At 45.3% G+C, this 12162-nt stretch overlaps 1 protein-coding gene across 2 annotated transcripts in view; it reads left to right on the top strand.

Moving 5' to 3' along the window:
- LOC113423215 (PML nuclear body scaffold) overlaps positions 1-10115 on the top strand; it is a 13894-nt gene extending 3779 nt beyond the window's left edge. Inside the window, exons 3-8 of one of the 2 annotated variants that reach the window (XM_087972502.1) lie at positions 1063-1646; positions 3043-3098; positions 4073-4171; positions 5504-5765; positions 7501-7553; positions 8770-10115. In XM_087972502.1, coding sequence (XP_087828628.1) covers positions 1063-1646; positions 3043-3098; positions 4073-4171; positions 5504-5765; positions 7501-7553; positions 8770-8772 — 1057 coding nt within the window. In that variant the 3' untranslated portion in view covers positions 8773-10115. Of the gene's footprint in view, positions 1-1062; positions 1647-3042; positions 3099-4072; positions 4172-5503; positions 5782-7500; positions 7554-8769 lie in introns of both variants that reach the window. The other variant, XM_087972503.1, reaches the window with a different exon arrangement.
- The last annotated feature ends 2047 nt before the right edge of the window (positions 10116-12162 follow it).

Genomic DNA, 12162 nt, shown 5'->3' on the forward strand with positions numbered 1-12162 from the left:
AGGGGAGAGGTAGAACAAGGGAGAAGGGGTTCAGAGGAAGAGCCAGGCTCACCCCCCTCTTCATCCTAGGGCACGGAGGGAGGAACGGAGAAGGGAGCAATGTGGGTTGCATGGCTTACGGGGGAGGAAAGGGCCCTGATTCCCTTCATTAGCTGCAGCTGAGAACACGGTGTTTAAAAAGGGAAGTTGCGCAGAGCAACTTGTTGGAAGCAAATCGTGAATTTATCTGGTATCATCGAGGCTTATTTGTCTTCCTGGCATCTTCCCAACTGTGTGTGTTTGGCTGTGCTTTCAAGGCTGCAATTCCTTCTCTTGCCCTGTCAGGTTAATTACTGCAATGTGGTTTGTGTGGATTTTTAGTTACAGTTTGTATGTACTTTGTTTTCGGACTGAATTTCCTCCACTTAAAGGCTGTTCCTGGGAGAGTTTTTCTCCAGCTGAAGGTAACCTGGACATTGGGGGCAGAGTTGGAGATAATAAAGGGACTCTTCTTGCTTATTTGACTGTGTTGCCTTTGTGCCACGCCCCTTTGGGTCATCACAGTAAGGGTCTGCACAGGGACTGGCCCTGATGATGATACTTAGCTGGGTAATGAGATGTCTGCAAGAAAACCCGGAGCAGCTCCTCCAGTCCATGGCAGGCAGGTGCACCTGGGTGGAGGAGCAGCTGCTCCGGGGTGACCAAAGGGCCAGTCCTGTGACTCCTGAAGCTCGGGAATAGGGGACCGACTTCCCCACCAATGTCAGCAAGCTGCCGTTAGTCAAAATTCATATTAGTGGTCCATGGGATTTAAAATTATGAGTTTGGTGGTCCCTGAGGTCCAAAAGGTTGGCGACTCCTGATCTAGACTACTGATGGTTTGACCCCTCCCTCCCTCCCTCCTTTGGGCTCAGCCTACACCATCATGTTCAAACAGGTACTGAGCGACCGGTTGTAAATGGAAGGGAACCACTTAAAACTTGAAAAAATAAATAAAATAGGCAACTGCAACCCTTTTCATCCAGGAAAGGACAGAAGGCAGTCAAATGTCTTTTTTGAAAGTGCTCTGCTTCTGTTCAACAGCATCTATTGTCGTGGCTGCCGCAAACCAATGTGTTGCTCTTGTGCCCTGCTCGATGGAGAGCACTACAACGCCAAGCTTTACAGTGACATCCGGGTGGAAATCGATAACCGGAAGGAGGAACTGAGCAGGCTGAAGGAGGAGCTGGTGGAGAAGAAGAGGAGTTACGAGAGTAGCCACAACAATGTCCACGAGCAGCTCAAGAAGCTGGAGAAGGTGCAGAGCGAGACCCATGAGGTGATCCAGAAGGAGGTGGAAGACATGGTCCAGTGGATCCAGCAGAAGGGGGAGAAACTCATGGAGAAAGTGGACCAGCAACTGTGCCAGGAGCAGGAAGAAGCCAAGAAGAAGCTGGCATGCATGGAGCAGATCCTCAAGCAAATGGATGCTGGTGAGCAGCTGGTGGAGAAGATGGACCTCTTTGCCTCCGACCAAGAGGTGATAGACATGCATCCCTTCATCAAGGAGTCCCTGGAGAGGCTCAAGAAAGAGAAGCTGCCCGTTTCCAGCTTTCGGACCCAAGTGGAGAACTTCAACGAGGTCCGAGGGGAGCTCCAAGATCTGTGTAAGAGAGTCAAAGGAGAAGGTGAGCAGCTTTCAAAAGTTGAGGTTTTTTTTTTGGTGGTGCTTCCTTCTGGGACGGGGAAGTGGTGTCTAAAACTAAGAGGTGGAAGGGGGAATACTCTTCAATAGATTCCTTAACGACATAGATGAGGGAATAGAAGAGGAACTTACCAAATTTGCAGATGATACTAAGCTGGCAGGAATAGCCAACACCCAAGAAGATAGGCTCAAGATCCAGATGGGCCTTGACAGACTACAACACTGGGCCGTATCTAACAAAATGAAATTCAATGTCGAGAAAAGTAAAGTCCTACACTTAGGCAAGAAAAACCAAAAGTACACATATAGACTGGGTGAAACCAGGCTCAATAGCAGTAACTGTGAGAGGGATCTTGGAGTCTTAGTGGACAACCAGCTAAATATGAGCCAGCAGTGTGCAGCAGCAGCCAAAAAAGTTAATGCAATTCTAAGTTGCATTAACAGAGGGATACAATCGAGATCAAGTGAGGTACTGATACCACTCTATAAAGCCTTAGTAAGACCACACCTAGAGTACTGCATCCAGTTTTGGTCACCACATTATAAAAAAAGAGGTTGAGACTCTAGAAAAAGTGCAGAGAAGAGCAACCAGAATGATTAGGGAACTGGAGGCTAAAAGATACGATGAACGGTTGCAGGAACTGGGCTTGGCTAGTCTAGAGAAAAGAAGGACCAAGGGAGACATGATAGCAGTCTTCCAATATTTGAGGGGCTGCCACAGAGAGGAGGAAGGGGGTCAAGCTATTTTCCAAGGAACCTGAAGGCCAGACAAGGAACAATGGATGAAAACTGAACAAGGAGAGATTCAACCTGGAAATAAGGAGAAATTTTCTGACAGTGAGAACAATCAACCAATGGAATAGAAGTTGTCTTCAGAAGTTGTGGGAGCTTCATCACTTGAGACTTTCAAGAAGAGATTGGACTCCCATCTGTCAGAAATGGTATAGGGTCTCCCACTTGGGCGGGGTGTTGGGCTAGATGACCCTTCCAACTCTGATCATCTGTTATCTGTGAAAGATCATGAAGGTCCATATCTGTACCTATGTTGATGGGCAACCCAACTGGGCCCAGATCTTTAAAGAGGGGTTGTCCAATCTTGGCAACTTTTAAGATATGTGGACTTCAACTCATAGAATTCCCCAGACAGCCATGCTGGCTGGGGAATTCTGGGAATTGAAGTCCACAAGAAAAAGCAAGATGAGTGACAGATGGGGACTGGAGAAGTTTTGGATGGTACAGATTGTGTAAAGTTGTTTAGGAATTGGTGCTGAACCCCTGGTCTCTCTTGCAATGGAAGAATTGAGATAAAACCTTAGGCATGACTTCAACCCATGCTTTGCTCACCTCAATCTACTCTTAATTGTCTGTTCTGCTTGTAGATGCTTGTGGGTGCACAGTTTCCACGCCCAGATCTCACAGTTCCATGGTCCATTCGGTAAGCTGGATTTGGATGGATGTGGAAGTGGAATCTTGAACCAAAGATGGTCCATGTGGTGCTTGGCTTGGGTCTGCATCACAGGATGCTATTTCTTCCCCTATCCTGAAAGGTCCCTTCTGGAAATGGGCAGAAGGTTGATTAGGAACTCCTAGTCGATCACTGATGGATTTGCAGTTGATCAAAAAAGATCTTTAACGAGGGCGAAACAGTTCTCAAAGTTAGACAGTTAGAATGTGAGCTCCGTTGGCATCCATTTGGAGCTGCAGGTTCAGGAATGAGTGTGAACATGTCATATTTTGGAGGCCAGCCCAGAGATCTATCTTTTGGACCAGTGTTTCTCCATCTTGGGAACTTTTTAAGATTTACAATGATTTTTTTGCTGGAAACAGGATAGAACAGAACAGAATAGAATAGAATTATGAGAAGGGAATGCAGAATAGAAGAGAATTATGAGAATAGAATAGAATTATGAGAAGAGAATGCAGAATAGAAGAGAAGTGAAGAGAATTATGAGAAGATAATAAAATCATGAGTAGAGAATGCAGAATAGAAGAGAAGAGAATTATGAGAAGAGAATGCAGAATAGAAGAGAATTGAGAAGAGAATGCAGAATAGAAGAGAAGAGAAGAGAATTATGAGAATATAATAGAATTATGAGAAAAGAATGCAGAACAGAACAGAACAGAATAACAGAGTTGGAAGGCACCTAGTAGGTCATCTAGTCCCAACCCCTTAATTGCTAATTGTTGAAAAAAATATATCATAAAATCAGATTGGTTCCGTGATGATCCCCTTAGTGACTGGCACAAAATGATGACAGTAATTCTAGGCTCAATTATGGTCGTAATCCGAGGACTTCCTATATAGCATTTCTCAAATATCTTTTATCAGGAATGTCACTCAGACCAGGTTCTTTCTCTCCATCTCTGTTAGCTCGCTTTAATCTCTGTTTTCATTCCTGTTGTTGACAGGAGAGTCCGTCCAATGGGAAACTTCAAGCCAAATCCAAGGGAATGAAAATGCAGAGGCCATCGTACACCATCAATGTTACCAAAGCATTCCAGGGTTTTGTAAGTTTTGGTTACCTGCATTTGGTTATATTAAAAACAACAGGGATGCGGTGGCTCAGCGGCTAAGACGCTGAGCTTGTGGATCAGAAAGGTCGGCCGTTCGGCGGTTCGAATCCCTAGCGCCGTGTCACGGAGCGAGCTCCCGTTCCTTGTCCCAGCTTCTGCCAACCTAGCAGTTTAAAAAAGAAATGCAAGTAGATAAATAGGGACCCCTTCGGTGGGAAGGGGACAGCGTTCCATGCGCCTTTGAAGGCGTTTAGTCCTGCCGGCCACATGACCACGGAGACGTCTTGGACAGCGCTGGCTCTTCGGCTTTGTAACAGAGATGAGCACTGCAGTGGTGGGATTCAATTTTTTTTACTACCGGTTCTGTGGGCGTGGCTTGGTGGGCATGGCTTGGTGGGCATGGCATGGGAAGGATACTGCAAAATCCCCTTCCCATGCCACTAACCTGCTTTCCAGCTCCGTTCTCCTGTGCAGGGCAACCAAAGAAGACCCAGCCAATTACCTGGGACTTGGGAGGCGGAGACTAGAGGGGGCGGGGCCAGTCAGAGGTGGGATTGGCCGGTTCTCCAAACTACTCAAAATTTCCACTACCGGTTCTCTAGAACCGGTCCAAACTGGCTGAACATCACCTCTGGAGCACCGCCCACTAGAGCCGGAAATGACTAGCATGCATGCGCGAGGGGAATCTTTACCTTTACCTATATTAAAAACAGTGTGCAGCCATATGCATTTAAAAGGTGAGCGAAATGAATTGCAAGGGAAATATCACCCACATTTAGGCAAGGATTGTCTTGACGACTAGCTGAGTCATCATTACAAGTAGTCCTTGGTTCACAACAGTTCATTTACTGACCGTTGGTAAGTTCAACAACTCTGGAAAAAGCAGCTGATGACCGTTTTTCACACTTAGGACCATCGTAGCGTCCCCACAATCACCTGAACAAAATCCAGGCATTTGGCAACTGACTTGTATTTGTGACGGTTGCAATGCCCTGGGGTCACGTGTTCCCCTTTTGTGACCTTCGGGCCAGCAGAGTCCATGGGGAAGCCAGATTCACTCAACAACCATTTTACTAACAAAATGCAAACGATTTGCTTAACAACGGGGCCCAGAAAAGTCTTTAAATGGGGCCACACTCACTCAGCGATGGCCTTGCTTAGCAACAGAAATTTGAGCCTCCGTTGTGATCGTAAGTTGAGCACCACCTGGGATTCCGATCGTTGGCTGTGGGTTGAAGAAGGTCCGGCTGTGTTTCTTCTTGATGACAACGACGTAGATTTGGCTCGCTCAAACCCTTAGAGATCTCTCCGATTCTGGTTTGTTAGACCACATCGATTATGTCGCCCATCAAGCGACCGGTAGCCCAGCTGGAGAAGTCCATCCAGGCTTCCCCCAAGATGTTGAAGTTGGAAGAACGGGAGTGCAATGCCCCTAAGGTCTCCAACCAGCAAGGACAACGTCCTCAGGAGAATGTCCCCAGGTCTGGACAGCCTTCGTTCCGTGAATCCACACCAGAGCCCCAGCAAGGAGAACCTGCCAGATCGTTGATGCTCGGAGAAGATTCCACTTCTGGGATCTGTGAACCAGGTATGAGGAGAAGCAGGTGGGTTTTTAAAACATACAAACACAGGTTTCATGATGAAGAAGACTTTCTCCAGGGAAGTGCTGTGGTTAGCCAGCAGCAGGTGCGTACGGCTGAGGAGAGCGAGGACTCAGACGAGGGGCCAAGACCATTAGGGAGTGGATTACTGCCTTCAGAGATTGTGGGGGCTGGCAGCAACGATGAGGAAGTTCCCGAGGAGCCTGGGCCCAGTGCACTTACTCGGGAGTAAGGCTGCAAGGTAATGGCCCCTCCTTCAAGAAGATAAAAGCCAGCTGTGAAATGAACGTACTTTGCAGAAGGCAAAGACGTTTTGAAACCCCAGCATCGTGGATGTTCCAGTATCCTGAGTTTGTATTAGAAGATTCTTGTATTGTAAATTATTTGTTATCTTTTGCCAAGTCTTGCACAGTTTGGCAAGGCTTGTGCTTATCACAGCTAATTATTTTGTAAAAGCATTGCAAGGTTTCTGTTCCTTTTGGATTGTGTTTGATTTGTTTTGAAAAGGGTGTGGGTCAGAACAGGGAGAAATGAAAGGTGTTGTGGTTCGCCAGCAGCCGGTGCAGACGGCAGTGGAATCGGACAATGGGGAAGAACGGGGACCAGTCAGGGAGTCTGGAGAGGACTTGGATGAGGGTCCGATGCAGAGATGGGGCCAGGACCATCTGGGAGTGGGGTGCTGCCTTCAGAGCCTCTGGAGTCTGGCAGCAGCGAGGCAGAAGAACAAGGGGAGCCTGTTCCCAGTGTGTGTATGCACAGAGCTGCTAGAAGTGAGAGCAGCTGAGAGAAAAGGGGCGACTCGGGAATAAGGCTGGGAGGTGATTGACCCTCCCATAAGGGATAAAAGTCAGGCCAAGATGACAAAACCCTTTGCAGGAAGCAAAGTCGTTCGATTGGTTCCGAATCATCCTTGAAGCTCTGTGCGCTTCGGTTGGTTTTTCTTGGACTTCGGTTGGTTTCTTTTCTAGTTCATTTGATACTTCTGTTTTTGGCAGCACTTCACAGAACTGAAAGGTGGGTGCTTATCTCAGGGGACTGTTTAAGATTAATTCTGGCTGGGAATGAAAACAATTCCCAGCGTTGCAATACAATAGCTTTTGTTTTTAAAACAAGTTTGTGAATCATTACGGTTTACGAAGCCTGGGTCAGAACAAAAGGACACCATTCAAGTGGAGGTGGGCCTTTCAAGTGTAGAAGTCCTTCTTATAGGGGCTTCTTGCCTCAGTTGCTTTGTCAGCTGAAATAACTCGAGACTTGCAAACTGTTGTCTCTTTGGAGGTAACCCAGACAGGAATCCAAAACCACAAGGACTAACATTTTATTGTATAAGTAGTCCCTTGACTTGCAAACTGTTCCGACCTTATTCCCCAAATACGTGTGAAGGATGTGTGTTTGTGTTTATTTTCATGGACATGATGTGCACTGAAGATGGTGTTTAATTTCGTTGTACGAGGTGCAATGACAATAAACTAAACTAAACTAAACTAAACTAGGGAGGGTGCCTGCTGAGATGCTCTTTCCACTTCCATTTCTTCTGAGGGCCGAGTTTCCTCTTATCCAATCTTCGAGCTACGGCTCTTCCTCCTGTCCCCCAAGTGAATTCTCACAGCCCTTTGCCCCAGTGGACCAGTTTTGAACCCTCCAATGTTCCCTGCCTCCCAAGATGCCAGGTAGCAAAGTCTCGGTCCGTCATGTGGCATTCACACTTGTGTTTTTCTGCAGATGGTGCCAGTATTGTGATCAGTAGCTCCGAAGACAGCGAAGATGACACTGCGGTGAGTGTGAAAAGAAGGTTCTCGCCACTCGGGACTTGTGAAGTAGAATCGTGCTTCTCAATTTGGCAGTTTGAAGAGGTGTGGCCTTCCAACTTCCAGAATTCCCTGGTCCGCCTGGAATTCTGGGAATTGAAGGCCACACCATTTCAAGCTGCCAAGGTTGGGAAACCCTACTTTAGATGATGATTGACTACATTTCCCATAATCCCTGTTGGCTGTTTCTCCCCCCCTACTGCAGTGATTCGTGTATTTCATTGAATCCTTTGGCTCCTCTGAGAAGCAGATAGATAAACTAAGGGAACTTTTGATCGAGGTTAAGATTGTATTCTTTAAATCAGAGGAGCTTTTAACTGCTAGCCTTGAGTAAATGGAGCCTCCACGTTTCAACCATAGTCTACCTGAATTGTCAGTTGTCAGGGAACCAGTGCAGAGTGTACGCCATGTGAATTTCTTGGAGACACCACATTGGTCTCGGTTGCAAAAGGGGAGTTGGAGAGCCTTCCTTTCCTTTGGAAGTGTTAGGAGTAGATGACATGATGGACTAGGAATTCTGGGAGTTGTAGTCTCAACAGCTCTGGAATTCTGGGAACTACAGTCACAACAGACCTGAAATTCTGGGAGTTGTAGTCACAACAGCCCTGGAATTCTGGGAGTTGTAGTCACAACAGACCTGAAATTCTAGGAGTTGTAGTCTCAATAGCTCTGGAATTGTGGAAACTGCAGTCACAACAAACCTGGAATTGTGGGAACTGCAGTCTCAACAGATCTGGAATTCTGGGAGCTGTAGTCACAACAGAACTGGAATTCTGGGAGTTGTAATTACAACAGCCCTGGAATTCTGGGAGTTGTAGTCACAACAGCCCTGGAATTCTGGGAGTTGTAATTACAACAGCCCTGGAATTCTGGGAGTTGTAGTCACAACAGCCCTGGAATTCTGGGAGTTGTAGTCATAACAGACCTGGAATTCTGGGAGTTATAGTCTCAACAGCTCTGGAATTGGGGAAACTGCAGTCACAACAAACCTGGAATTGTGCGAACTGCAGTCTCAACAGATCTGGAATTCTGGGAGTTGTAGTCATAACAGCCCTGGAATTCTGGGAGCTGTAGTCACCTGGAATTTTGGGAGTTGTAGTTCTAACACTGGGAAAGTCTGGGTGCTCTTTTGATATGATCTAGGAAAATCGGTTGAGATTTTTGTGTTTTTTCCCCCTCCCAGTGACCACCTGCTTGTTCCAGACTGGTTTCCAGTAAACTGAGCCCTGAGTTAGCAGCCACAGGATGGACTGACACTTTTCTCCTATGCTTCTTTTAATCAAATCCCTGAAGAGTGAACAGCTGCTTCACAGCACCAACTTCGAGCTGTTGTTTCCCTCCAGGGCCTTTTGCCTCATGGAAAATGATTGTCTCTTTTTCTTCCCTTGTGCACAATTTTATCCAGCCTGTAATTATAAGCATTGGATCATGCATTGCTAATCTCTGGATCCACATGCCTTCCATAGGTGCAGTCAGGCGTGGCTGCTGAACAAAGATAATTTATATTTCTACTCAGTTCCTAGAATTTGCTACCTGCTTGTTCTGCTAAGAGTTTCTTCCAAATAGCCTTGGGGTGGGTTTTTGGTTTTTTTTGCCTGATTTATAGCTTAGTAACTAGAGGAACTCAAAGTAAATAGCCTTTCACCTTCAGTTAGTGGATTTGGTTTGCCTGGTTTTCTGATTATTACCAAAAGTTTGTACGTCATACTTTTTTTTTTTAAAAAAAGGACAAAGATGCTGTTTGGGCTTACTTCATTTCTTGGAGAACCTAAGATAAGCAACAAACCTTTGTACTGGCTAAAATAGAACTACAAATCCTGATAGCTTTTTAAAAAGGTCCAATGAACTCTGATGGAGATCATCAACTCAAATTAAGTTGAATCTCTCAGTTTTAAAGTCTGGTCAGTTTCTCACTGATTATTTATTCCTAAATAATCTGTCTCCTTGATGTGGTGCTGTTAAAGGAAGTAGTTCCCAAAATGCTCTGGATTACCCCCCAAAAAACCCAAAGAACCTCGATTCTTAAAAATCATGCTGATAGCAAGATGGGTGGCGAATAAAATTAACAAATAAGTAAAATAAAATCAATTGTAAACAGTGTGTGCCCACTGTGAAAAGGACATAGAAGAGAGAGGGTGCCACCTCTCTGTTCATTAAAAGAAGCGCATTTAGAGTAATTTACTCTCCCTAATAAGCCTGAAGAAAGATGCAGCTATTTTAATGAACCAGCTAATGAAAGTGCTGTGTTTTAAAGCAATCCCATGGTTCCTCTAATTGAAATTAGGACTTGGTTTGCCTGCTAGGCTAAGCTAGCCTTGGTTTAATCATGGATTGGTGAATTAACAAGATTGGCTGGCTACACACAGTGTATTAAGCTCTGAGCTAGTTGTGTGTGTGCGCTGCCTTGAATTTTTTGTAAAAATAAAGAAAAGGGATATAAATAAGTTAATCAAGCAGATTTTTACAAGCCATCATGTCTAATTTCCCCCAATATGCTAAGCCAAAACCAAATAAAGCACATTATGACTAGCCTGTGTTTTGTGACGTTTACTTATATTGTGTTTGTGTGTTGTGAAGACAAGAAACAGCAGATGGCAGTCTAGCACAGGAAGAATTTGCTTGCTTTTCCTTAGTTCCTCAAAAGAGCAGAATATGGATAAAGGAGAATATTTGTAGCTCAGGGTTGAAATGAAAGCTCCTTGGTATTTCTCTTGGTTGCTTTCTTCCAGATGTTTCATTACCCAACTAGGTAACATCATCAGTGCTACAAGGCAGTGGGGTTTGCAGAGAGGAGGAGGAGGAGGACTGTGGGAACTCTAGAAAAAGTACAGAGAAGAGCAACCAGGATGATGAGGGGACTGGAGGCTAAAACATAGGAAGAACAGTTGCAGGAACTGGGCCTGGCTAGTCTAGTGAAGAGAAGGACCAGGGGAGACAGGAGAGCATCTTCCACTATTTGAGGGGCTGCCACAGAGAGGAGGAAGGGGGTCAAGCTATTTTCCAAAGCACCCGAAGGCCAGACAAGGAACAATGGATGGAAACTGAACAAGGAGAGATTCAACCTGGAAATAAGGAGGAATTTTCTGACAGGGAGAACAATCAACCGATGGAACAGAAGTTGCCTTTGGAAGTTGTGGGAGCTTCATCACTGGAGGCTTTCAAGAAGAGACTGGACTGCCATCTGTCAAAAATGGTGTAGGGTCTCCTGTTGGGTGGTGGGGTTGGACTAGATGACCTACAAGATCCCTTCCCACTCTGTTAATCTAATCTAATCTTAATATCAAAAAACCTTGGTGCTCTCTGAATTCGGCTGTTTTCTTGCAGATGTTTCATTACCCAACTAGGTAACATCATCAGTACCCTGGGGCCATTAAGTGAACCACACACATGTTAAGCGAGCCTCGCTTCCTCCGTTGGCACTGCTCCTTATTGGTAAGGTTGCAATTGGTGGTCACATGACCCCAGAACCCTGCAATCCTCATAAATGAATATGAACATAAATAATTCTGTTCTCGTGACCATGGGGGATACGATGGATGTCGTTCCGAGGACCAGTCGTAAGTCAGTATTATCAACATATTTGTCTTCATTTGTGAGAAAATAGACCAGATATTGGCAGTCGGATCTGCATTGGCCATATTGAAATAGGCGTGATGTACGAAAGCACAGCTGGGAAGTGTAAACCCTACATTTACAATGAACGTGATTATAAATATTTGGAGGATACTCAAGAGACTGGGCAGAGAATTTTTTCTCAGTGCCGCAATTGCTCCAGAGTGAAGAACGTGCGAGCGTTTTGTGCTGTTCAGACAGTTATAGTTAATGGGATTTGGGATAGTTAGGAATTGAGAGCTGTCCCCTTAAGGGAATGCATCGTGGTAAAAGTAGTTAAGGTATCCTGGGAAATGTAGTGCATGTCATGTGGCCACATCTGTAACCTGGATTGGTCACTGAATTGACCCTTGGTGGGTCGGGGGAGGTTTCTTCACTCTTGCCTGAACATACAGCCTCATGATAGCATCTCTACCCCCTGCTTCTACTACTATTTCAACTATGCAAAGAATTGGACATGAGATGCATCTCAACATAACTGTGAGTTACCTTGAGGATGCCTAATATAATCCAATAAAAGAAACTTTGTCTGGAAGAATTTGTAGAGTTATTCTATCTGTCTTTATATTCAGCAAGTGAGCCAAAAGACAGAATACGTTTTAAATGGCCTGTAAAATAAAAGGGGTGGGGTGGGGGATAAATAGCCCCGTCAGTTTGAACTAAATCCCTCGAAATGGCAAGCTCTATATAATATTCAGCTCGCTCCATTTGCAGCGATTAATTATGTATCGCTTAATTTAAACGGTTCTCGACAAACTCTGCCAGAGGCTGGTGGCAGCGTCTGCCTTAGCGTTTATGAAAATTGATTTCACTCTTTTCCCTCTCTCTTTTCCCAAAGTAATGAAAGCTGAAGGGCAGAGTTTAGGATTAATTTATGCTGCCTAATTTTAACGACATAAATTCTCCGCGAAGTTAGCTCGGAGAAGCAGTTAGCTTTCCTTAACTGGCTTATGCTTCTAATCAA

This window comes from Notechis scutatus, chromosome 11 (assembly GCF_049901735.1).
Source record: "Notechis scutatus isolate UNSWTSFEM ecotype Mainland chromosome 11, rNotScu1.2, whole genome shotgun sequence".
NCBI classification, from domain to species: domain Eukaryota; kingdom Metazoa; phylum Chordata; class Lepidosauria; order Squamata; family Elapidae; genus Notechis; species Notechis scutatus.